Source organism: Phalangium opilio, unplaced genomic scaffold, assembly GCF_054372755.1.
Source record: "Phalangium opilio isolate 3A_F unplaced genomic scaffold, DU_Popi_V2 ptg000209l_1, whole genome shotgun sequence".
NCBI lineage: Eukaryota > Metazoa > Arthropoda > Arachnida > Opiliones > Phalangiidae > Phalangium > Phalangium opilio.
In genome coordinates, this window is record NW_028324217.1 from 22,548,297 (window position 1) to 22,574,560 (window position 26,264).

Below are 26,264 nucleotides of genomic sequence, written 5' to 3' on the forward strand. Positions count from 1 at the left end.
CCACTCTTTTGTGCTGAAAAGTGCCGAAACGGCCACTAATTTACCCCGAAAAGCCGAAGGCGAAACCAGAAGTCATTTAGGATGTTTTCGCAGACGACGCATGGGAGATTTCTACTATTTTAGAATTTGGGGTAATTCGGCAAAAGTTCGGCAAAAATAATTTCGGGGTAAAATAGTGTTCCCCCAAGGGAAGTATGTTGGATCTACTCGGAAGTTGGAAGCGTATAAAAACGTTATCTCGGAGTTTAAAATTAAAGGTAATTTCGATTTTTTGAATATTATACCGTTTTCCTTTGGGCCAATTTTGTGTTGCCGGCGCTGGCGGCAAAAAAACCGAATTTCGCGTAATGCTGTTACAGGATCAAACAAATTATCGACAACTTCAAATGTCAATGGAATATACCCATGACAATAACATATTTAATCTTGTTTCAATGGAACACACTATTCGTTCGACTTTGGTACGAAATAGCTATGTTCGGAAGAAGTCCGTTCTTATACTAGTACAAAGTGCGTATTCCATTGGTAGGGTGGAAAATGCCCCTTAAGAACCGATAAATGCAAGTTTGCCATGTAAATCCATTGGTGTTACGATCACGTGATCGTGACGACACAATAAATTTTGTAGTATGCATATTCCATTGGAAAAATGTCACATTCCCATCGCCCTAATTGCCGGAACAAAAGCGTGAAAGCCGAATTTCCCTTCTGAAAAGTAGTTCAGTTCAGTTCTACTCAATTTAGAGCTTGCGCAGTGCCATTCTTTGATAATTTTTGATGCACTTTACCACACCCACTTTGCTTTTCGACCTTTGGGATCTTTGCGGATATCCAACTGGGCCTTGGCTTTACCAACGCCATCTACATTTTTTTCTAGGGACATGAATATGTCTGATAATTACAAAATCGCTCCGCTTTCATTACATCACTACTTAGCACGCCGACGTTCGAGCAGACGATAATTATGAAACGATAGCCCATGAAATCGTATTCCAATGGACTTTATTAGCGCCCTGTTTCGATTTATTATTGCCGTGTTGGCAAGTCAGTAGTGCTGGCATGGCGCTGGGAGTTCAAGGCTAATTTTACCAATGGAGCATGCACCGCGTCTCATCACTACTGAACTTAAACCATTGGAATACGCAAAGGTTTTTCGAGCGCCTCCGGCAGTAAAAAATCTGCCCAAAGGAAAACGCCATTATTGATAGTGTCATATTGGCCATGCCTTTTTGGCTGATTAATTAATTAGATCACTTTTATCATGAGCGGCTAAATGTGCGCTTGTTTTTGTTATTATCAAGTTTTAACAACTGAATAAATTTCCCCTTTTCCAAAATTTTACTAAATAGAATATGTTTTTACCCCTAATTATTGGTACCTTTCCTAATTCTGGCTAATTAGCTTGTTTATTGCCACCTTTTCCAAAAAATTGTTATTTTTAGTTCCTTTTTACCCTAAAAAGAGGCGCACTTTTAGCCATTCGTCTTTTATCGCAGTCCTATGGTAAACTGGATAGATTACTCTAGTTAGAATGTTGGATGATTTCCTCATTTTTGCATGAATCCTCAACTAATGTAATTGTGGAGCATTTTCATAATATAGTTATGTTTTTTCAGCTTTAATGACAATTTAGCTCAGTATCTGCTGTTCAACACGTACACTGATGTAAAATTTGCAATCCGATTCAGATTTCGATCAATAAGACATTTGGATGTTTATGTGAGAATTAACCGGTATGCCCAAATCACTTATCTTACCGTTACATTGTTTAAATGCAACTCTTATGAGATTCCCAAAGCATAGTGATTTAAAGTATTGATTCAATAGGGAGAGATGAAGTTAAAGTGTGAACAGTGCGGTTTCCAGACAGGAATGAGCTCAGTCTTCAAGAATCATAAATTAATTCACAGTGACGAGCGTCCGTACAAATGCGATATTTGCGATTATCGTTCCCGAAAACGCAGCCATTTAAAGATGCATGTCGCAACTCATAGTGACGAGCGTCCGTACAAATGTGATATTTGTGAGTATCGCTCCAAAACACGTGGGAATTTAAAGATGCACGTATTGACGCACAGTGATGAGCGTCCTTACAAATGCGATATTTGCGATTACCGTACCCAAAGACAAGATGTTTTAAAGCAACATGTCGCATCTCATAGTGACGAGCGTCCGTACAAATGCGATGTTTGTGAGCATCGCTCCAAAACACGCGTGGATTTAAAGAGACACGTATTGACGCACAGCGACGAGCGTCCATTCAAATGCGATGTTTGCGATTATCGTACCCAAACACGCAGGAATTTAAAGACACACGTATTGACGCACAGTGACCAGCGTCCATTCAAATGCAATATTTGCGATTACCGTACCCGAACACGCAGGAATTTAAAGATACACGTCGTAACTCACAGTGACCAGCGTCCATTCAAATGCGATATTTGCTAATATCGTTCCCGTAGGCGAGAGGATTTAAGGAGACACATATTGACGCACAGCGATGAGCGTCCATTCAAATGCGATATTTGCGATTATCGTTCCCAAAGACGAGATGATTTAAAGAAACATGTCACAACTCATAGTGACGAGCGCCCATTCAAATGCAATATTTGCGATTACCGTGCCCGAACACGCAGATATTTAAAGATACACGTCGAAACTCACAGTGACGAGCGTCCATTAAAATGCAATATTTGCGATTACCGTGCCCGAACACGCGGAAATTTAAAGATACACGTCATGACTCACAGTGACGAGCGTTCATTCAAATGCGATATTTGCGATTATCGCTCCCGAATACGCGGGAATTTAAAGATTCACGTCTTGGCTCACAGTGAGGAGCGTCCATTCAAATGCGATATTTGCGATTATTGCTCCCGAACACGCGGGAATTTAAAGATACACGTCATGACTCACAGTGAGGAGAGTCCATTCAAATGCGATATTTGCGGTCACCGTACCCGAACACGCTGGAGTTTAAAGAAGCACGTCGTGTCTCACAGTGACGAACGTCCGTTTAAGTGTACGTTTTGTGATTTCGCAGCCAAATTAAAACATGGACTAAGAAATCACATTGCTAGACTTCATCCGTTAAAATCTCGAATTGGACGAAAAACTCGGAAAACGGTCTCGTTAAGAAGGAAGAACGATAGCGATCAATCAAAGAATGTTGCAGACTCTGCGTGTCCATTAAAATTCAAGCCAGACGACAAACGGGGACAGATGACAAATATAAACGATGATTCTCTCAATGAAACTGACCAGTCAAAACAAGTCGAAATTCATTCAGAATCAGATCCTGATGAACCCGGAAACGCGAGGAAGTCTAAATGTACCAATTCAAAACATATCGGTTCCAACATTAACCAAGTAATTTCATTAAATACTTCGCCTTCCAAGTGCGAAGTTAATACCATAACTTCCAAGGAAGTAAAGAAAGAACCAGAACCTTTATCGAGTGATAATGTTAGTTCAGAGTTTCACTTAAATCGTGTCAAATTGGAAAACGAAGCTGCAACGCCTCTCCCAGTGAACGAAGTGATTTATTGCCCAGATCCTGACGCTTCGAGGTTGGAATCAAGCGTAAAATGGGAAGAACCAATTGATCACCTGAAGAATGAGTTCGGTTTGGGTAACGATGAAAATCAGTTTACCAACAAACATTGTTCTATTATTTTGAAAAAATTGGAAGATTCGGGGAATTATGTTGGATACTATTACATAAGAATGAAAGAACCACCTTACATTTACGAGGCGGTTAAAGTTAATTTGAATAATGTCATTTAGTTTCCATTTGACCAAAGAGTCTATGTATGTTTTGAATACTGTCATTGAGTTTCCTTTTGACTATGTTTTTAGTAATGTCATTTGACTAAAGAGTCTATGTATGTTTTCCAATTGATGAATTTCGTTACAAACTTTCTAACTGCCTCAAAACAACTCCGTTTAAGTAAGACTTTTTATGTATATTCTGTTTCTTCTTAACCTCTCTATTTGGAAACAAACGGTCAAAAGTTTATTGAATGTTTGCAAATGAAAGCTGAACTTACGTAAGAAAATTGATTTGAAAATAAGCCTTTTTATTAGAGATTTGTATTAAACCTTAAGAAATTTTGTCCTCTTTATTTTGTTAAAATCAGATTGTGAAGGATAATACGGGATAAAATGTTAAGATTGCGTTTCGAAGGGTTAAAAAAAAGAGTTTAACATATTCGATAATATATTGGGTACTTGATGTCATCGATGTGAAAGTTTTAAGTCTTATTTGACTTAAAAGTACTGGATAATAGAAATCTTATTAAATGGTATTAGTGGTACATGGTAAGGGTAAGTCGATGAGAAAACGGTAACTCTCATAACCCATCAGTTAAGAATTTTTCAAGTCTTACTTCCCTTATTGTATAATCCGAGTTTTGTTCTTTAACTGAGTATGGATCCCAACGTCACCAATGACGTGGTGCAAGTATAGATTTAAAAGGGAAGGACGAATATGTTAAGTGCTAAAGAATAAAAATGTTCTTCACAAACTTTGAATCATTGCTGCCTCAGTTGATCATTATACCAGAACGATGTGTTCTAGAGTAACAATCATGCCCATAAATTTAGTATTCCATGGCCAATATTCGTAAAAGTAAAAGATCAAATGCAATACTTGCGATTACCATACCAAAACTCGCAGTAATTTAAAGATGCACGTCGTGACTCACAGTAACGAACGTATATTAAGGGTACCCGGGTTTTGATGCTGGCGTAGTCGGCGTTCTCAAGATTTTTGCTTTATTTCTTCACCGTTTAATCGCGCAATCACACACCCCCCCCTGACCCCTTGCCCCCAAAAGCGATCATAGCTCGCCTATTCACTAGATGTCTATTTTTAGACTGGCTTGTTGTTGAAAACTGGAGGCCTTCTCGATATTGATATTTTCTTTGGAAATAAACTTAAAGATTTATTCCTTACAATTTTATCTCTTAGGGGGTGAAGGCTTATTTTCCTTTCAATTTAGTCTAATGGAAAACGTCAAAAAGCCATTTTCATAATATCACCATAATTAAAGGAAAGGGTCAAGCAACATAACATTATACCTTAAAAGAACGGCCTTTTTTTAAACATAAAAGGAAATATATTAAAAAAAATATCTTTTATTACAAAATAACTTGCATTAAATTCAGGGTGAGAAATAAGGCGGTGGCACTGGGCAAATGACCAGTTTAAAAATTGCTGTGACCAGTTTATTTATTAAATGCCTGAGGGTCTAGTGGTCACCGTGACCACTTTTTAAATTACCCTTCTTTAGTAAAAAAATAAATTCCCAGTAGTGGGTTATAGAAATTAATACATATAAAACAAATAGACAGTATATAAAACCTAGAACCATTTCAGCGCAGTTCTGACAGTATGTAGAAATATTAAGTGGTCATTGACCAGTTTTTTAATTAAAACCCTTGGGCTCCACTGGTCAAATGACCAGTTTAAAAAATTTCCTTATTTCTCACCCTGGGTAAGTTAAGTTTCCCACTCCCAGCTTCGGGGCTTTCGGGCTTGGAGGTCGTAATATTTTTGTTATCGGAGTGGCATTTAGAAAATAAAATACTTATCTGATTACCTCTAGAGCTAGAGTCACTGACGACCAAGTTTCCTCTCTGACTAAGGATAGGAAGGTGCTGCGCAGGCTGAGAAATAAGGATTTTTTTTAAACTGGTCATAAGGCCAGTAGAGCCCAAGTAACTCCCGGATTATCGGCGGAAAATTCAAAGGAGGCGAAAAATCACAACTGCAAATAGAAATCGAAAAAGTCTTCGGATCGCTCCAAAGCAGTAAATGGAATGAAATATTAGAGCCATCTCTACTAATTCGCTTCGGAATTTTTAAATTTCCGAATAATAACTAGATTAGTGGCAGTAGAAAGGTGTGCAGACTGTGTATCCCTACCTCTGGGAGCGCTCTTGTATGGAGGTGACACTGAGGTGTGAGATAGAAGGATATGACTATTGCCATTGCAAAAGTAGTACTGCCATTACTCTATGCATAGTTTTCAGACTAGGAGAATACATACCATTCACATAAGGTGGCCAAGCTACTTGTAGCACTTTTGTAGCCCCTGTGTAAATAGTATGAATCCTCCAAGTCCGAAAACTATATGTACAGTATTTGCAGCTTTAGACATGGGAACATGTCTCTATGGGCCACTTTCCTCAAACCATAGTACCCCCTCCCCCCGCGTAACCGGCAATTGGGGATATACTTTTCAGCGAGCTATCGCAACTTCATCACTTCGATATTCATCACTTGCGATTCGCAAGTGATGAATATCGACTAAACACAGTGTCAACGTTTTGTATCTTACCTTAGAAAATTAGGAAACACGGGTATTGTGTACTAATTTAACACGATATAAAGATATACACGCGACACAAATTAGTACACACAAGCAGATATTACGAAATAGTTTTCGTGACTTGATTAACAAATGTGCTCGGACTCTCGGGAAAAATGGGAGCGCAGGAAATTTTTAAAGTCAAGCTCGCGATCTAAATGAAATTCTGAAATTTATCTTAACAACAATTAAACTAGAATCATTTTCCCTTCATGGAATCACTTCCATCGAAAGTTCAGTTTGACCATGCCGCGACACAAAACAGTACACACACACACAAGCAGATATTACGAAATATTCTTCGTGACTTGATTAACAGATGTAAAGTTTCCAGTCAAAGATAGATTCAGCAAGTCTGGTTTTAACCTACTCTGTGAATTCTAGGAGGGAAGGGACAATTTCAAAATTTATCCTTTTAGATTTCGAAGTGAAATTGACGTTCCTAATAAATATCTCGTTGTCAATAGACCATTTGGATGTAACTAAAAGGGAAAGACACTAGGGTAAAACTTTGCCTTCCACCTTGCTTTTTGTATAATGAGACTTCGCAAAGACGGCGATGTATCAACCATCTTGTATGTCCCGATACTGAGAATTGCCTACCCTCCTTTTTTACATCGAAAATGTCCGATACTGAAATGTTTTGGAATTTCAGCTTTAAGCAAGTTTCGGCTGTGGTTTAAAGAAATGACGCTAAATTTTGGTGGAGTTAACTGGCTCCCTAAGCTTAGCAAAGGCTAGTTTTAGCTCCGCCCTCGTGAATGAGTTATAAATGGTTCCTGCCTTTGACAAGGTACATTGTTTTTCAGTAGATTGCGAAGAATATTAGGTACGCCTTATAGTTTCTATTGGCATATTGTCCGACATCTTGGATTTCTATAAATATAAATGACACCAAAATACATTTAACAGACAGCCGTGCTAATTACCTATATTATATTTAAAGCCTACAAAATCGTTTAGAGCAAACGTTTAAAAGATTGGTGCTCGGAGATAAAAGCATTGTGTAAGCCAAAATCATTAAATCAGTTGCTTTGCTGGATTGTGAGAGAAGAGGAACTATACACTAAATGCGGTAAGGATAAATTCGATTATTTTTAATTTAAAACTTCACGGACCAAAAAGATTTATATCGCTTGAATATCAATATCTGCGAGGAATTATGCGGTTTTATTCGAGTTAGTAACTCGTAACAATATAAAGTTCCACCTTTATTGTACGGTTAAAATGGTGCGGAAAAATATGCCACTAGGAAAGAGATAGCGCCTTCTCGATGGATGTTCCCAAGAAGAAATAGCTCCACGACGGAAAATTATTATTAATGAAAACCTACGAATATTTATCGAAGTAAAATAATTAATTCATTGTCTTTATTAATCAAAAATGTCTTGATTAGAATCAAGTCCTAAAAAGTATCGATAAGACTGAGGTTATCACTTGACTGAAGGATCAGATATTAACTTTTCTTTTTAATTGAAACTTAAAGGCATGCTTAAGAAAAAACAACGTTCCATTACCGTTTTCCGTTGAAATAACTTATTTTACAGGTAATCAATTTCAAAAATTTACTTATCTCGGGTTTTCGGGCACAATTCCATTCCCCCAAAACATTTTATCATTACATTAATTACTTTTGAGAGAGTACGTGTATGACATTGAGTTTTAAAAGGTTCCCTCATTTGTGCCCGGCATGCTTCGCAGTGGATACGTTTTAAAACAATGGCGGAAAATTAAGTAGGGACAGTTAGATTTTTACTCGTGGTTATGCAAAATGATGTAATGTCTAGTGTACTTCAGTCAACAGTCATACTGTTCATTCTCATAGCTCAGGACATGATTAATGCTGCTCACTATTTCTCTCTCTAGTTTCAAACAATGGTTAGAGACCATTCAGTGCCGCAGGTCGCACATGAATATATTTCAACTACAGTTTACATCAATTCTCCGTGGTCGTACTATTAGAGGGTTAAGCACTAATTTGTTCAGAACATGTCTCGAAAGTGTGCTTGTTATAAGTTTTTAAAGCAGTGTTGCCAATGTGTGGGTAATTTCCCACATCGTGGGAGATTTAGGTTTGGTTTTAGGCTCTGTGGGGAAAAAGTAATATTTTTCCGAAATCAATCAAATGTCGGAATTTTCCTGTTCAAGGGTTAATAGTGCAAAATTTTCAAAAATGCACTAATTTTAACTGCACAGTTAAAATAAGTGCATTTTCGAAAATTTTATTCGGTTTAATAATTTCAAGCGACATTTTGAAATAAATTCGGTGATTTTAAGTTTGGCACTGAAAAAAAGAAAGCATATTTTGAGAATTTTAAAGCTTTAAAGCATTTGTACATATTGTCAAAGCCATGCGGAGTGATATTCCATATTAAACTTAGTATGATAAAATAGTCCAGATAAATATGACTGTAAAAAAGGGGGTGTGGGAAATGCGGCAAATTTTTAAAATGGAAGTGGGAACATCCACTTTCTAACATTAGCAACACTGATTTGAAGGTTTTGGTCATGGCTAAACAGACCGCTCATTCAGTTTTTTATTGTTTTAAAGCTTATTTTGACACGTTATCTCTCAAAAGTAATTAATGTAATGATAAAATGTTTTGGGGGAATGGAATTGTGCCCGAAAACCCGAGATAAGTAAATTTTTGAAATTGATTACCTGTAAAATAAGTTATTTCAACGGAAAACGGTAATGGAACGTTGTTTTTTCTTAAGCATGCCTTTAAGTTTCAATTAAAAAGAAAAGTTAATATCTGATCCTTCAGTCAAGTGATAACCTCAGTCTTATCGATACTTTTTAGGACTTGATTCTAATCAAGACATTTTTGATTAATATCTGCTCCTTCAGTCTTCATTTTAATTAAGATTGTTAAGAAACTGTTTTACATTTTCAAAATCTACACTAAGCAGAAACATATAAAAATGGGACCGTAACTTTTGCTCAATCAGTCATTTATTTATAATGATACTCCAAAAAATAAAAACGTAACTCATTGAAAGTTTGTATTCTTATTGTAATTAACATAATACAATTTTTTACAACCCTTTATTGAAACGCGGGGCGCTCCCCTAAAAATTCCACAAATCGAACCAAATTGACAGTTTTACACAATTTTTTAAGACGCTGATTTATGTCTGTTTAACCTTTAGCTCAAACTTTTCATAAGCCCAATATGAAATTCGGATATCCTTAAAACTTCTCAAAGACGATCCAAGATTATCAATTTCGAACTTTTTTGTAGCATTAACTAACGTCTGTTTGATATTAAGCTTATAAACCTTAAACACAATATAGTCAGGGCAATGAAGACTCAATTTATAAGGGCTACCCTAAAAGTCCACAAAGGTGATCCAAGATTGTTAAAAATACGCCTAAAAAGTGCCCTCTTCAAAATATGTAGCCGGGGAAAAGAGAGCGTGATCGAGTGGGCTATGCTAGTGGGTATTTTGGTAGTAAGTAACGGGGGTTGGGACTCCAGGCATAGCCCGCTCCATCACGCACTCGACAACGCAAAGCAACTCGCGCCAGCGTGGGAAATAAGGCGGTAACACAGGGCAAATGACGAGTTTAAAAATTGCCTGGTACAGTTCAAAAATTAAATCGGAGGGGGGTCAGTGGTCCACGAGACTACTAAAAAATTCAAGGGTAACCAGAGTCCACACATTAAAATTCTAATACTTTAATTATCCACTTCCTTAGCTTAGCAGACGACGTGCTCTGGCCAATGGTCAGGGACCAGTTTATTTATTCCAAGTCAGGAGGGTCTCTGGCCTAATGTCCAGTTTAAAAAAATCCTTATTTCCCACCCTGACTCGCGCTATAGCGCAAGCAGCTTGCGACGTGTTGCGCGTGATCGAGTAGGCTATGGTCCGGTCAAAAGAAATCTTCAGATCAGCGTTGCAAATAAGGCGGTGGCACCGGGAAAATGACCAGTTTAAAAATTAAATCGGAGGGTGAGCAGTGGTCCACACGACCATAATGGAAATTCTAGGGTAACCAGGGTCCAGACATTATCTCAACTATTTTAATTACCCACTTCTTTAGTTTAGCAGACGCCGCGCCCTGGTCAATGGTCATGGACCAGTTTATTTATTCCTGGGCAGGGGGTCGCTGGCCCAATGTCTAGTTTTAAAAAAATTCCTATTTCCCACCCTGATTCAGTTGGGAGTCCTGGAGCTCCTAAAGTCCAGAGATGCATATGACAAGGATTCATTTCTCATAAGCGAGAATGGCCAACTCTGTTGTGTAAGAGACAGCCTGGCAGCCTGGTATTTTTTTACTTCTAATAGCGTTTTCCTTATAGCGATTTCCACTGACTGCTCGCGGAGCGCTCCCATGGAGCTATATAAATGGGAGAAGTAGTTCTCGGCTTCGTTAAAGACTGTTTATGCTAAATCAGGGTCTCCTATATTTATTGCTCCATGGGAGCGCTCCGAGAGCAGTAAGTGGAATTCGCTATTAGGGTCCTCGCGGAGCGCTCCCATGGAGGAATAAAATTAGGAGATCCTATGCTTCAAAAACAGTCTTTAACGAAGCTGGAAACTACTACTACCATTTTTATTGCTCCTTGGGAGCGCTCCGCGAGGACCCAAAGGAAAACGCTATAAGTCAGCTGGGTTTTCACCTTATGAGAACAATTAATTATGTGTCTCTTTGATATTTAGCTCTGATAATTTCAGAAACTTAATAAAAAGTAGTGTTATGTATTTAACCAGAATTTATTTTATTGAAATTTATTAATAATTATTTAATTAAAAAAATTGTAATACTATTTTAAGAGCTCGACATTTTCTATCCATTATCCACAAATTAGTAATTAATTTGAATGAAAAATAGGTGGATATCTTTTATTAATTGGGAAATAATGCACACACTTTACATTTAAATTTTAGAAGTCAATTTATTATTTACTTTGTGTATATAATATTCAGCATTATTTTCACTAAGGAAATAAACTAATTACCTACGACTACGAGGAATTAACTAGTATATATATGTTTAAAATTATAATTTAATCGTTTCAAAACTAATATGGTTTTGAACCGGTTTTTGTGATTTAGTTATTAAAATTTGTGATTATCGATTGGTCAATATTGAAAATCAACCAATGGTGGAACTAATTTTTTTTAAACTCAATGAAACTGAAATATCAATGAATCATCTACTGAAAGAGGTATTAACCTATTTTTTTTTTAATTCAAAATAAGGTAAATAAGGATTAGATGGCCGCTTGCTGCTTCAAACAAGATTTTTAATCACGAAGAGAATATTTTTTTAATTTTGGTCAAATTTAGATATTCGGTAATCGAGTTGATATTTATAAAGCCCTTTTTGCTCATGTCTATTTTAAACTTTAATCACAGATTTCGCTTACCATTTTACAAGCATAATAAACACTACTGAAGGGCGCAAATCTATCTGTGATCGGTAATGGTGACCAATATAGCAATTTGCCCAATTAATCAGTTTGAACTTCATTTGCACATTTCTATTCGTTAATTTGAAATGTTGCGAGAAATTTGAATGGAATATTAGTAGATATCTCTTTCAGTAGATAATTTTTGATGTTGATATTTAAGATTCATTGAGTTAAAAAAATTGGTATTGGTATTTCAAGTAAGCTTAGATATCAACATCGGTGAATTTACGATATGGGCTTATGATGTTAGTCTGTTTATAAGATTAAGTCGTTACTTTAAGTGTCACTAGACAGTATCTACCTCCAAAATCGAGAGTTAGTAACTTTATAACCATCTCCTAGTCAGAGGATATCCGAGGGTCAATTTCTTATATCATTGACTGACGAAGGCTCACTATAGCTTAGTCAACTTTTGGCAAGGCCTAATACCGTTTTTGCATGACTGTCGCCGTCAAATTCCTTTTAAAGCATAGATCATTAGATCATATAGTATCCACCCTTGATTTTCATTACGCAACACACGTTGGATTCGTAAACCTCGACGTGCACCACGATTAGAAGCATTAAAATGCAAAAACAACACACTGACCGCATACATTTTTGGTAAATAACAGAGTCACTCACTACAGCTGTTTTCGGGGGAATCGGGGCTGAACGAGCGACCGAGAGGGCGTAAAAGAAAAAGCCTCCGGCGGCCGGTCTCTTAAAGGGGGTAGTTTCGAGGGAACGAAATTCAAATGCAAGGCGCGTCCCTTCAACAAAAAACATTGAATTCGTTAATACGGACGTTTTAGGCAATTATAATATTGAAATTTTATACAATTAAGTAATATTTAAGAAAACAAAGCACTACTTTCAAAGTCTAAACTTTTAAAGTACGACGATACGAGAAGGCGAAGTAACGGGCAACGAGAAATAAACATTTTTATAAACGGCAAAAATTAACGTTAAGCCAAGGCTTAGCGCAATTTCACCGCCTTAAAAAAAGTGCCAAGTTTACAAATAGATTGTGGGACAATAAAAAGGTGGAAAATTATGAAATTAGGCTTATATTAAAGCTTGAAACCTACTTTATATTATATTTAAAATCCATCCATGAGCAAATCCTCAAAACATATGAAAATGACAACGAAAAAGGACCCACTCTAAAATGTTTTCCCCTTAAAAAAAAATGGCGGCCACAAACGGGGTGAAAAAGGGGAAAAGAGCTATTAAAGCAGTCTTATCTCACTATCGATAGGCCATTTCAACCAAAAGGCATTAAGAATAAACAATCGGATTATTATGAGGCAACTATACGTAAAAAAAGGCCAATATTGGTCGCGCTGATATCTACTAATAAAACAGTGTATCCATGCTAAAATATCGCAGATTGGGGTAGTTTTTAAAATTTTAAATTAAACATACTTAAAATTAATTTTTCTCAAAAACCTTAAAAATGGTCCTAGAAAAAGGTTTAAATTTTGATATAAAACCGTTCCCAAACGTAACAAACGAATATTTCATTTCAAAAGGGTGGCGACAAAATGGCTAAATTTGAAAAAAACTCCATATTATTTCTATGGGAAAATTTAACTTTTTCACCAAAAGGGCTGATTAATTTTATGGAAATGAAAACCACCCTTAGCAACTTTATTTTTTATACAATAAACTAATGGGTGGATCTTCTTGAAATTTTAACCACATATTGAGGGCCCGAATTGTAGTTCTGTGGAATTTTTTCAAAGCAGTTAATACGATACAAAAAAAGTTATAACCAATCAAAAAACCATCCTTATACATTGAAGTCGGTATGAGGTCTTATCTAAGAGAGCTATCGCTCTCCTAGAATTAGACTTAAGGTGTAACAAGGCACTTTGCTACTTATAATATACTTCTGATACCACTTTAGTTTCTTATATTGGTTTTCTTACTTGTAAAGTTCTTTCAATTTGTTTTTGTCAAGATTCACATATCAATATGTTGGGCAGAAATTAGTACACTTTCTAATAAGCCAAGTCTCTAATACGGTCCCGTCCCACAAATTACGATTGTAAATTGCACTGCCCAAAACCTTTTCATTTCTTTATATGCACGATTAGAGATGTGAGTCGGTAATTTACCGTCCGTAAATTACTGGTAATTTACCAAATACCGCGTAAATAACGTTTTATATCTTACCGTAATTTTACAATGGTAATTTACCGGTAAATTACCATTGTAAATTACCAAACATTTTTATTACGCATTAAATGTTCATTTTACTCTTAAATGATCAATAATTTCTGTGTTTACTTCTAAAATGACTCGCCAGGCGCTATTCGCTAGCCAGTTCTTACAAAGTTGCGTTAGATATTTGTCTTTAATAAAACTTTAATTAGAAATCAGATTAGATAGGCCACGGCTGCCGTCTTGGTAGCAAAAGCCGCAAATACGTGTAAAGTAGTCAGATAGTGCTCATAATTAAAAACTTTGTTTTAAGTAATGGATTGTAAGCACACGAAAATATAAATTTCCAAAAATTACCGACTGAACAGTAATTTTTGTTTTCCAAAAATTTAAATCGGTAATTTACTGGTAATTTACCCGTTTTTAAAAATTACGGTAATTTCACATCTCTATGCACGATGTTGCCCCAAAAGGTTAGGTAACACACTTCAATTGAAATTACCATCTAAAAACTGATATAATTTAAAAAGATTTTAGGAATTTTAATATTCATTCATATTCATTGGACAATGGTTTCATCCATTACTGCTCCTTGATAGTTTTCAATTATTTTAAAAATCAAAATAAGTATAGATTTCATAGATAATTAGACAGTTACGTAACAACCTGAAATGAAAAGCTGATAAACTTTTCGGGTTATAATCTATTTCGGGAGCAATGTTTATTATATAAAAACGTCTTGGTTTGGACCAAGGCCGAAAAAACAAACGATATGTGTGAGGTTTATCAATTGACTGAAGTTCAGATATTGAAATTTTTTTCTAGTTCTTTTTATCCACTCAATCCTTAATCAATATTTAATTCAATCAACTGATTTTACTGTTAATCGATCTAGTCCCTCTAAATTAATTTAAAAAATTACATATCTACGCTTTTTCAAGAACAATTACATTTTCGAAAACATTTTATCATGAAATTAATTGTTCTTGAAAAAGCGTAGATATGTAATTTTTTCAATTAATTTAGATAGACTAGATCGATTAACAGTAAAATCAGTTGATTAAATTAAATATTGATTAAGGATTGAGTGGATAAAAAGAACTAGAAAAAAATTTCAATATCTGAACTTCAGTCAATTGATAAACCTCACACATATCGTTTGTTTTTTCGGCCTTGGTCCAAACCAAGACGTTTTTATATAATATCTGTCACTTCAGACTTAATGTAATTAAATTTTGAATAATTATGTTTGCTTTACCGTCATACATTTGCACTCTAAAATATAATGGTGCATTCAAACACCATAAATGCTGTTTTTTCCAGTGCCATAAAAGACATCATTTAGGGTGTACTTTAACCCCATTTCTATGATCAATTCACGCCATTTACTAATATTATTTGCAAGTATTAAGGAAATATTAAGCATTTATGCACCATTTACCGTGGCTTTTAACATCTTTTTTAGACAATCTATTGAACTTGTAATATTACTTAGTTTAATGGTTTTAAAAGTAGGGGAAAAGTACGCTGCCTATATGTCACCTTATTAAATCAAGTGAAGTGAAATAATTGTTAAATATATATTACAACCACTACACCACAGACACGTGGTAAGTCTAAGTTTTCCAAGAGATCTAGCTAATTCTTATGTCCAATCACGATGGTCAATACATGTATCTACCAGGGCTCGAACCAGGGACCTTCCGCGTGTGACGCGGACGTGATAACCACCACACTACAGAGACGTAGTGACACTGAGTTTTCCAAGAGATCTAGCTAATTATTTGTCCAATCGCGATGGTCAAAGCCGTACTTCTGTAATTAAGTAAAATTAACATACTTAGACTTAATTGTTTTGATCAAGCTGGCCGATAGCACACCCTGAATACTTAATTGTTAATTTAAGATAATTCCGAAAAGTATCTTCGCTGTAGTTTTTAAGTTATCGGTGGGGAAAAATCACGAAAAACCCATGTTAATCTCCATAGGAAATTAGCAAAAGCGGGTGAATATTACTTTAACGTTACAAAACGGTATCAAGTCATATCTACAAGGGCCTACCGGCCCTGTAGAATAACACTATGAACAAAATGTTGCCGGAAAAAGTGCGTGTAACGGAAAAGGTATTAGGAATTTGTCAAAACAACATCGTTTCATTCAAAAGCGAAATCTCAATTTATTTCGATTTTTACAATGATTAGAAATTTTTCATTATACAAATAGGTCTTACAATAAAAACATTCCTCGATTTTACTCTTTACTAGTCCTTCAAATCCATTCCATTCGCCTATGTGCTTTCTACGTTGGTGTGATGATACATCTTCACAATGATAAAACTTGAATGGTATTTCACCACTATCAACGCGCTGTTGTGTGATCAAATTAGACTCACTTGTGCTGGTATAATCACATTTGAAAGGTTTTCTTCTTAAGGTGAATGCGCTGATGTACGATCAAATTACTACTCTGCCTACATTTATAGTCACACCGATCACATTTGAAGGGTTTTTCACCACTGTGAATGCGTTGATGTGCGATTAAATGAGCCTTCCACACACTTGCATAGTCGCACTGTTCACATTTGAAGCGTTTTCCACCACTATGAATACGTTTATGTTTAAACAAATACTTTTTAGTCGCGCTAGCATGTTCACATTGATCACATTTGAAGGATTTTTCACTACTGTGAATGCGTTGATGTATTATTAAACTACTCTTGATTGTGCTGGCATAATCACACCGATCACATTTGAAGGGTTTTTCACCAAAGTGAATGCGTTGATGTGCGATTAAATGAGCCTTCTGCGTGGATCCATAGTCACACTGATCACATTTGAAGGGTTTTTCACCAAAGTGAATACGTTTATGTTTAAACAAATAATTTTTAGTCGCGCTAGCATATTCACATTGATCACATTTGAAGGGTTTTTCACTACTGTGATTTATGTGTTGATGTTTTTTCAAATCGTACTTTCGCTTGCTACCATAATCACACTGATCACATTTGAAGGGTTTTTCACTAATGTGAATGAGTTGATGTCTGATCAAATAATACTTATCCTTACCTTCATAGTCACACCGATCACATTCGAACGGTTTTTCACCGCTATGAATGCGTTGATGTCTGATCAAATTACTCTTCAGCTTGCTGGCATAATCACACTGATTACATTTGAAGGGTTTTCCACCACTGTGAATACGTTTATGTCTAATCAAATAACACTTCTCCTTACTTGCATAATCACACTGATCACATTTGAAGGGTCTTTCACTACTGTGAAGGCGTTGACGTTTAATCAAATCATACTTTTTCTTGGTACTATAATCACACTGATTACATTTGAAGGGTTTTCCCCCAACGTGAATACGTTGATGTCTGATGAAATTACTTTTCTGTGTGCTGGAAAATTCAAACTGATCACATTTGAAGCTTCGTTCTCTAGTATGAATTTTAGAGCTTAGTTCAACAACTCTTTCATCTTCAATATCATGTTTTGCCTTGGGTTTACCTACATAAATAAGGAAATAATCATGTAACATCTGGAAATTATAGATACGACACAAGGAAAGTGCGATGATTCTATGAGATGTGGACGGAGCTCGTGTCACACCCCTTAATGAGTTATGAGCTTTCTAAATATTCGACCCCTTTTCAAAAAATGATCGTTACACAGTGGGGACTAGGAGTGAAAGATTCTCAGAATCTCATCTCTTTTCTCTTAGTAATATTCATGCGTAGTCCACAAATTAACGTTAAAAATGCTATATTCTGCAATTTACACACCAGGCTGCTTGCGGTTCCTGGCCTCAGTAGGGACTCCTTCCGAGCTATACAATTAAAATTGTGATAAAACAAAACAATAAAATATACCTTTTTTCTCTCGCAATACCTTTCATTTTGAGATTGAGGTTGTTGCTGTTCCGCAACTGGTAGAGATAATGCTTGGCTATCTGGTTCTGAATCATTATCAACTGGTTCAACTTTTGGCACTGAATCATAATCAACTGGTTCAACTTTCACTGATACATCGTTAGCCTTTTGAATTTCTCCATTTTTCTCCTAATTTTTTGAACAATTTATAATGATTAATGAATATTGCTATACCTAACCTCATATTTGCGTGTTCATCAAATGAACAATGTCGCATACCTTGAGATCTTTGACTTTGTTTTTCAATTCTTCCCTGACCTTATTGAGCCTGTCAATTTTACCTCGTTGTTCATTAATAGTTAGCTCATTTTCCATCCTCTCTTTTCTCACGTTTGAAATTAAAATGTCAAACTAAAAAATTCAAATAAGATTCCATTACTACAGCTGATTTCCATGGGACCTTCAAACAGAATGCCTTTTAAAGGGACAGGCAAGAAAGAGGAGAAACCAATGACGCGAAAGAACGTTATAGGTCCTTATTTTTAATGATGCTTAAAACAAGGGACCTCAAACCCTCTGAGCTTTTAGCCAATCAGAGTGGAATTTTTCATTGGCAGTACATTTACAAAAGTCCAATGTTCATCAGCCATGGAGTGGCTGTAGACAAGAAAACTGGGCCCTTTCGCTCAAGTATGGTGAAAGTGCCCCTTGCTTCGTTTTTCCTGCCAGATTGCCTCTTAATGCTTTATCTATAGGGATAATATTTGGGAAGTTTTCTCGTTTTGTCAAATAGTACCTTTTTCCTCAGTTTCTTCATTTTATCATCTTTGCTTAAGAAACAATCATTCTTATCCAGTTCCTAAAACAAACAGCAGTTCTTATTAATTTCACGCGGTAGAACAATATTTGCTCAAATACCTCTCCGAGAACAACTCTTTGAGAATCGACCAAATTCATATAGGCTTTGCGTAAAGACAGTTTGTGTCGACACATTTCTTCCCTAGAATTAAACTTTGAATGAAGGTATGTTTTGAAACATGAAACATTATTTGAACAACAAGCGAAGGAATGGAGTAAAATGTTTATATTTTAAACTTATATGAGTTTATAGCGTTCCCATGACCTTTGTGAGACAAAGAGTTTCAAGGCTGAAAGGTTTGATTAGTGCAAGAACAAGAGCATTGTCAAAATTCCGACTCAATAAAATTCATGTTAAAACTAATCAGATCTTCGTATATATAAATTTTAAATAAAATAATTTTGCATATTTAACATTCATTATAAAATGTTGTTGAACTGTGATTAGTGAGGGGTCTAATATTTCCGAAAGAATGTACATCATTATGTGGGATCATTCCTAGTGGACCTAGTTAGGAGGTCGCCTTTGATAATGGGAATTTTTTTTGAGTAGGATAGTAGTAGAAATAGTACTATTTTTTCTAGACTGAAAAGCTAAACGAATGACGGAGAAAATACTATGGATAGCGACAGTTTGACTACTCAGGAGGCATATTTCAATATGAGCTCCCTATTCTTTACTGTTACTAGGGGGCCTACAATTAGTCCGCACGGCACAATGTAGCAATTTTATCCCATTTTCTCCATCATAGGTTTTGCTTTTCCGCGCAGGGGTGAATACTACTATTTTTACTACTATCCTACTAAAATATTTCTCACTAAGGAAAACACGAATTGCTAAAAGTGCGCCTCTTTTTAGGGTAGAAAGAAACTAAAAATAACAATTTTTTGGAAAAGGTGGCAATAAAAAAGCTAATTAGCCATAATTTGGAAAGGTACCAATAATTAGGGGTAAAAACATATTCTATTTAGTAAAATTATGGAAAAGGGGAAATTTATTCAGTTGATAAAACTTGATAATAGGGAAACAGCACGAACAATTCAGTGACGTCACCGGTTTGTAATTTTTTACCGCCCGATTTGAATTTTGAATCGGCCGCCATATTGTATGTGTCGCCCTCTACAAAAATACAATAAACTCTCGAAAGATGGTGCTATACTGTTGCGTTTTTGAGTGTAAAAGCAAAGCTGTTGCTGAAAGTCGTGAGAAATTCTTTAGAATTCCAAGAATAATAAGAAATCAAGGTAAAAAAACCTTGGATTTATCAACGAAGAGGCGATTTCAGTGGATGAGAAGCATTGGACCAAGGCCGCAAACGGGCATATGTAGTACTAAGCTGAGTGATGCACAAATAGACTTAATGCGGGTGTGTTCCAAACATTTTATTTCAGGTTTGTGCTAAATATTTTGTTGTATGAAAATTGAAAATGGAAAGAATTAAAAACGAGCATCTATTAATATGTGTTACTTGTATAGGAATTCCAGCAAAGCTTTACGATGAAACTCATCCAGACTGGGCACCCTCGCTGTTGGTATGGCCAAAACTAAGTAAACAACAAGCCATTCTATCTAAGGCGAAACGGTATGAAAGGAGGCTAAAACGCCATGCTCGTCCAAATGAACCATCGAATATAGTCGGGCCGATACCTAGAGTAGATGAAGAACAAGTGATGCAAGACATTGATGTAAACACTCTAAACTGCGAACGAACAGGAGATAAAAGACTTTCTAATGTCGACGAATGCACAGCGACTGATACGGTTTTAACTGAGCAGGTCACGCAAACAAATACCATTTTAATTGAGCAGGGCACACAGACAAATGAGTTTTTAACTGAGGATGATATGCAGATGGAGCAAGATATAATACTGCAGAAAACACCAGCAAGACCTGATTTAATTCACCAGGGAACGCAAACCAAGTTTAGGGTTTCTTACACTTTTGAATTAGAAAGTGCAGAGTTACGAATTGAAAACTTGAAAGAAAAGCTGAAAGTGTCGGAAGAACAGACTAAAAATCTTATCAATGATTTGAAGGAATTAAATTCTAGTCTCCTTGAAACTAAAAAGGAACTAGAAAAACATTTGTTGAAGCAGTCATTTTTCAAGGACCAAGACGCGAAGGTGAACTTTTTTACGGGATTAGAAAATTATGAATTATTGCTCGTAGTGTATGAAGAAGTCAAACCTTACCTTTTTAAGCCCCCGAAAGCCAAATTAACCGAGTTTCAACAACTGATTTTAACGCTTATGAAATTAAGATTAGGTTGCACCCACTTGGATCTTGCGTACAGATTTAACGTTTCAGACCGTACTGTTGGGAGAACATTTTATAACTGTCTAAATGCTTTATACCATCGAAATTGTAAAAACATTTTTTGGCCAGAACGAGAGGCCCTTCAAAAAACAATGCCCATAACTTTCCAAGAAAAATTTGGTAAAAAGGTGGTTGTTGTCATAGATTGTTTTGAGGTGTTTTGTGACAAATCAGCCTCGCTCTTGGCAAAAGCGCAAACTTGGTCTCAGTATAAACATCAAAATACTGTGAAATTTTTAATTGGAATTAGTCCTCAAGGGACAGTAACTTTCATTTCGAAAGGCTGGGGAGGTCGTGTGACAGACACACACATCACCGAAAATTGTGGTATTTTGGAAAATCTTCTGCCTGGAGACGTGCTTTTAGCAGATAGGGGTTTTGACATTGAGGAGAGTGTTGCATTTCATTATGCCGAAGTTAAAATCCCTACGAAAAAAGGAAGAAAAAACCAATTAGCGGCAAAAGACGTGGAGTCCACGAGAGATATAGTACATGTAAGGATACATGTGGAGCGTGTTATCGGTTTTCTTCGCCAAAAATTTAGGATTCTCCATATAAAAATGCCAATTGAACTTTTGGGATGTTGCGATGGCGAGGATTTAGCGGCAATTGACAAAATTGCGGTAGTTTGTTGTGCATTGACGAATCTTTCTAGTCCAATTATACCATTTGAATAACTATCATTGACTAGAAAAACTATGTTTGGTTTATTTCAAGGAAAAGAAAATTTACTTTTTATTGATATCCCATATTTTATTATTTTGTACTTAAAAAAAGGAGTTAAATATATTAAGATTTAAATCCAAACAAATATTAAAAAATACATAAACTCTAATTATTATATATAAATAGATTATAACATATAAATAATAGGAACTTAACTTTTTAAGCTTTGTTTTAATGCCGAGGTTTTTGAAACCTTTAACCTTTTTTAAAATAAATAAAATATAACAATGTTTTCAGTTAATTCATATATTATTTTGTTTGGATTCTGCACTGAGGACAAAACCAAGAACCCGGAGGAATGGATTTCATTCCCAAGCACTTCACGTGAAACCATTCTACTGAACAGGTCGCGTTATCACAAGCAATGAATTTATCCGTTCGTTTGCCTTTACAGTTAGGCAAACACCACTTTTTACGCTTTCTTTCCAATTTCTTAGAACTGTTACACCTGATGTTAGGACTTTGAGGAGTAAGAATTCTCTGGTTCACTCTTTGTGGGGATTGCGCCAGAGTTGCTTGTAGAATTGAAGGGGAACGTGTTTTAGAAGGTGAGGGTCTTTGAGTCTCAGGTTTTTTTGAAATTGGGTCGGTTTCGCCTTGCGAGGGTTTTTGCACCTGACTCATTTTAGGAGGCGCGAAAGCTTGAATAGTTTGAGCTTGTAAATTTGCTGTTCCTGGTTGTGGAACTAATGAAGATAGACTGTCTGATTCTTGTACGGACAATACATTTTCCTTTGGAACTTGCCAACTGCGCGTGAAAAATTTCCCCAAAAGTTCAGGCATTATCACGTTGTCGAAAAAAAAACCTGCCTTTCTAAGGACAGAACTCCAAAAAACTTGATCAGGCAGAACTCGTTGAATAAAAAAATCTTTTGTTGTCCAAATGCAAAAGTCACAAAATTTCCTATTTGTTATAAAAATCTGCGCCTGAACTTGATAGAAATAGGAATTATTTTTAATCAACAACATCTCCCCATCGAGACAGGAATTTTCTGAACCAATGGTTTCTTCTATTACTGCGTTGCGAAAAACATAAGGGCATTTCAATTCCAAAACTCCCTCTCCACAGCAATCACAAGATATTAAACCATCTGGGGACGCGCCAAGATAAGGATAATCTTCACTTAAGAAAAGTCCACACTCCTCAACGCGTAGATTTTTGTGCTTGTGCTTCATTAAATTGTAATATTGACTTCTCGCATCCCGTTCATTAGTAGACCCCCATTTAGTAGCTTCGGTTGAAAATGTGCATGACTTTGGATAGCATACAGATTTTATCAGAGAGATTGATGGCTTGTCAGGATTAGTGTGGCAAGATGCTTTCAACTTAGAAGCGGTTATACGCCCACTTCGGAATAAAAACCATTTATTTGAATTAGCTTGTCCCCTAGTGGATTTTTCCACATTTAACAATTGCTCCTTGGAAACTTTGATTTGGAGGTGCTTACTCTTCTCCACAAGTTCTTGAAATGAAAGATTCACATTATCCTCTTCATATAGCTCGGTTAAAATCTGTGGAAATCTACACTTCTCAAAGCATTTTGGGATGAACGATTCTTGGTACTCGTGTAAAAGGGAGAAAATAGCTGCCTTCGGATTAGCTGCGTGTAATTTTTGCCTATAAGAGTTCAATTCTTCTTTACTTTGTGCCGGAACGGGCTTAGATTTCTTTACATTAGACACTGGTATTGATGAAGGAAGAGATGAATCGAGAAGGTTGTCTAACTTTATTTTCTTTCTTGCCGGCGTTGTGAAGTCAATGCTACCATAAGTTTATAAGATATGTTCCATAAGTGTGTCACCCGTTAATGAGAGCTTGTCATGAAGTGACGTAGGTGAAACGTCATAGATTCTCGTAAAGCGACCCCTAGTGAGGCGCTGTCAAAGGCTTAGTACAGACTAAAGAGGAGGATGGACTGCAAAACCGAGTGTAGTCAATTCTCACGTCGTTCTTGAACTAGCTCTCATTAAGCCTCTAACATTACGAAGTATGGGTAGTGACATACTTATGGAACATATCTTATAAACTTATGATGCTACTGATAGTCGATGGGGTTACTTCTTTCAGTTGGGGTACTAACCAGTAAGCTGCTTCACAGGTTACAGTTTTTGTTTGTCTATATCTAACCGCGTATTCAAGAAAAAACAGTAATGCACCAATGTGAGTGCAACTTTCCGCGAGTCCTGCGATACAGGTACAATGACCGCAAATAATTTTCCCTTCTTCCTCTGCTATTATCCATGGTATTAATGGCTTTTCGGTTGCCCTTAACCTTTGAGAATGAAGAACCTGCCAAATCCAAACAGAAGTTTCGTAAAAGAATCTTCACATAAAAGTTTTGCAGTTACACTTACATGACATTTGACTATGCAAAGTGAATTAAATTTCTTCACTTTAACATCTCGAACCCAACCATCCACAAACTGTTTATAGGCTTCAAGGCTTTTGTAAGCCCTAAATTCCTCAAAACTATAGTAACTCTCCTTAAATAGTAAATATGAAATCAAGTCCGGATACGTTATGCCCGGGTAATCATTTAAGCCTTGGCTCCAATTTACCGTATTTTTACAGTAAGGATCCTCATAATTAACCAATGAAATTTTTTCTATATACCTTTTTTTAGTTGTTTCGGCTAAAGTTTCTAAATAATCTGATTTATCGAAATTAATTTGTTGATTTGCCATGTCTTCCACTATATTTATAATGTGCTTTTTACCAATAATTCACATACAACATGGCGGCCATTAAAAAAAAACAAATCCAGAGGTCGCGGCTTCCGGGCGTGACGTCACTAGAAGGTCAAAAACCGCTTCATGCTGTTTCCCTATAATAAAAACAGGCGCACATAGAAAAACGGCCTCTAAATCAGTCTTGGAAATAGCACAGGTCCACAGGTCAAAAACCAGTTTATTAATTGCTCGGACCAGTTTTTTTATTCAAACCCCGGGGGTTACTGGTCCTTGGGACCAGTTTATTTATTGAGAATTTTTATGAAAATTCTGGAGGGACCAGTTTAAAAATTCTAGTCATTATAAATTTCTACTCTATGGATATAGTCTCCTAGCCTTGACTTTTTCTCATTCTTGCCTTCCATGCTACAACCACAGCCCACTCGATCACGCTTTGGCTTCACACGCTATAGAAGCCCCTCCAGAGTCACACAATGTTTTTCCTTTGTAAAAGAGCGTGTTGGTAATTTTGGGCTTTTTCGCTCGAAAAATCCAAGGAGCCTGCTTTTAACATGACCGGCTAATTTTGAAATTACTGGTGTAAATCTCTTGAAATTTTAAACAGATGTGCAAAACAACGTTTGCTATGTTTTGGAAATTAAATTATGGTTAATTTTGGTTTTAATGTTCTTACAAAAAACTTTGGAAGAGAAAAACTTTGCACAAAAATATCAAACTTTATTTTGGAAATCTCATAAAAAATTCAAGAGATTTCAACCAGTATTTTCAAAATTAGGACCAAAAAACGGTGTTCCTCCCATTGACGACAATGTTAAGAGTTAACTCTGATTTTTGACATAATTTTGCTTCTATAGCCCGATCGAGTGGGCTGTGCGTCAACGAAATACTTCCTTAATTTTTTAATAGGATTAGTAAAAAATAAATTAAGTATAGGGTCACTGGTCCCAAAAACCAGTTTAATATTGTAGACGCTGGGGGTCACTGGTCCCGAGGACTAGTTTCAAAAAAATCCTTATTTCCAAGACTGCTCTAAATTACGAATCTTTTCTAGATTCGCTGGCCCAGGATAGATAAACTTAGGTTAGGTTTTGCCAGGGCAATCAAGCCCTTTATCGTCTAACTGAAAGGTTTTCCTGTTACAAGTAACTAATTCCTTTGTTCTTGTTTTATTAATAGTATTTCTAGTACTAAGGAGCCTTAATAATTTTAGTAATACACATTTAAAGGCTTCCGTTCCGTCCGTCTACGCTGTTCGTTGGCCACTTTTCGCGCCAGCCGCCATAATAAGACAAGAATGACTAGCAGACAGGAATGTTTCCCAGTTTCGGACTTGGAGGCGGTAATATTTTGACTACTGGAGTGGTATTGATATAATATAGTACTTACTGATTTATCTCTTTAGACTCTAGAGTCACGCTGCACAGGCTGAGAAATAAGGTTTTTTTTTCAACTGGTCATATGGCCAGTAGAGCCCAAGTAATTTTATTAAATAAACAGGACATTAGCCACTTGAAATTGTTAATCTTGGAACATTTTTAATTAATTAGGTAGCCACGAGGCCAGTACTCCAGTAGACCCCAAGTAGTTAATTTTTAATCTGGCGCAGTTAATTTCTAAGGAGGATATTTGTCCTTATTTCTCTGCCTGGCCCAAAAACGTAACTATGGGATTATCGGCGGGAAATTGAAATCTCAACTGCAAATAGATATCGCGAAAGTCAGAATATGGAGTAAAACATTAGTGAACCATCCGTACTGATTCCATAGAGATAGGAACATATATACCTCTAGAGTCACAACATGGAAGCGTCCCCATAGACTTTAACCTTATCATTAGTGAATATACAACGTTAAAAA

The 26,264-nt window shown here is 36.1% G+C and overlaps 5 protein-coding genes and 1 long non-coding RNA gene across 7 annotated transcripts; 2 read left to right on the top strand and 4 right to left on the bottom strand.

Moving 5' to 3' along the window:
- The first annotated feature begins 10 nt into the window (after positions 1-10).
- On the top strand, positions 11-2,448 carry LOC149621313 (uncharacterized). 2 transcript variants are annotated; one of them, XM_089855428.1, is made up of 3 exons: positions 11-257; positions 1,617-1,733; positions 1,814-2,448. In XM_089855428.1, exon 3 carries the CDS (start codon positions 1,834-1,836, stop codon positions 2,446-2,448), a length of 615 nt encoding a protein of 204 aa, XP_089711554.1. In that variant the 5' UTR covers positions 11-257; positions 1,617-1,733; positions 1,814-1,833. The 2 variants fall into 2 exon arrangements, with proteins under 2 accessions (XP_089711554.1, XP_089711553.1); XM_089855427.1 differs by having other exon boundaries at positions 15-257; positions 1,828-2,448.
- Positions 2,449-11,200: 8,752 nt separating this feature from the next.
- Positions 11,201-13,341, bottom strand: LOC149621314 (uncharacterized). The gene is made up of 2 exons (XR_016375524.1): positions 12,868-13,341; positions 11,201-12,549 (listed from the first exon to the last, which is right to left on the bottom strand). It is a non-coding gene; the product is annotated as an uncharacterized LOC149621314 (long non-coding RNA).
- A 2,714-nt stretch (positions 13,342-16,055) lies between these two features.
- LOC149621315 (uncharacterized) lies at positions 16,056-17,512 on the bottom strand. Its single transcript, XM_089854413.1, has 2 exons — positions 16,338-17,512; positions 16,056-16,265 (listed from the first exon to the last, which is right to left on the bottom strand). Exon 1 carries the CDS (start codon positions 17,483-17,485, stop codon positions 16,352-16,354), a length of 1,134 nt encoding a protein of 377 aa, XP_089710539.1. The 5' UTR covers positions 17,486-17,512; the 3' UTR covers positions 16,056-16,265; positions 16,338-16,351.
- Positions 17,513-17,721: 209 nt separating this feature from the next.
- Positions 17,722-19,777, bottom strand: LOC149621316 (uncharacterized). Its single transcript, XM_089854749.1, has 6 exons — positions 19,713-19,777; positions 18,735-18,816; positions 18,613-18,675; positions 18,096-18,227; positions 17,836-18,005; positions 17,722-17,773 (listed from the first exon to the last, which is right to left on the bottom strand). The coding sequence occupies exons 1-6, from the start codon at positions 19,775-19,777 to the stop codon at positions 17,722-17,724; spliced, it is 564 nt and encodes a 187-aa protein (XP_089710875.1).
- LOC149621317 (uncharacterized) lies at positions 19,734-21,958 on the top strand. The gene is made up of 2 exons (XM_089854010.1): positions 19,734-20,066; positions 20,152-21,958. Exons 1-2 carry the CDS (start codon positions 19,823-19,825, stop codon positions 21,666-21,668), a joined length of 1,761 nt encoding a protein of 586 aa, XP_089710136.1. The 5' UTR covers positions 19,734-19,822; the 3' UTR covers positions 21,669-21,958.
- On the bottom strand, positions 21,844-26,168 carry LOC149621318 (uncharacterized). Its single transcript, XM_089854751.1, has 3 exons — positions 24,073-26,168; positions 23,745-24,007; positions 21,844-23,479 (listed from the first exon to the last, which is right to left on the bottom strand). Exons 1-3 carry the CDS (start codon positions 24,400-24,402, stop codon positions 21,967-21,969), a joined length of 2,106 nt encoding a protein of 701 aa, XP_089710877.1. The 5' UTR covers positions 24,403-26,168; the 3' UTR covers positions 21,844-21,966.
- Between the last annotated feature and the right edge of the window lie 96 nt (positions 26,169-26,264).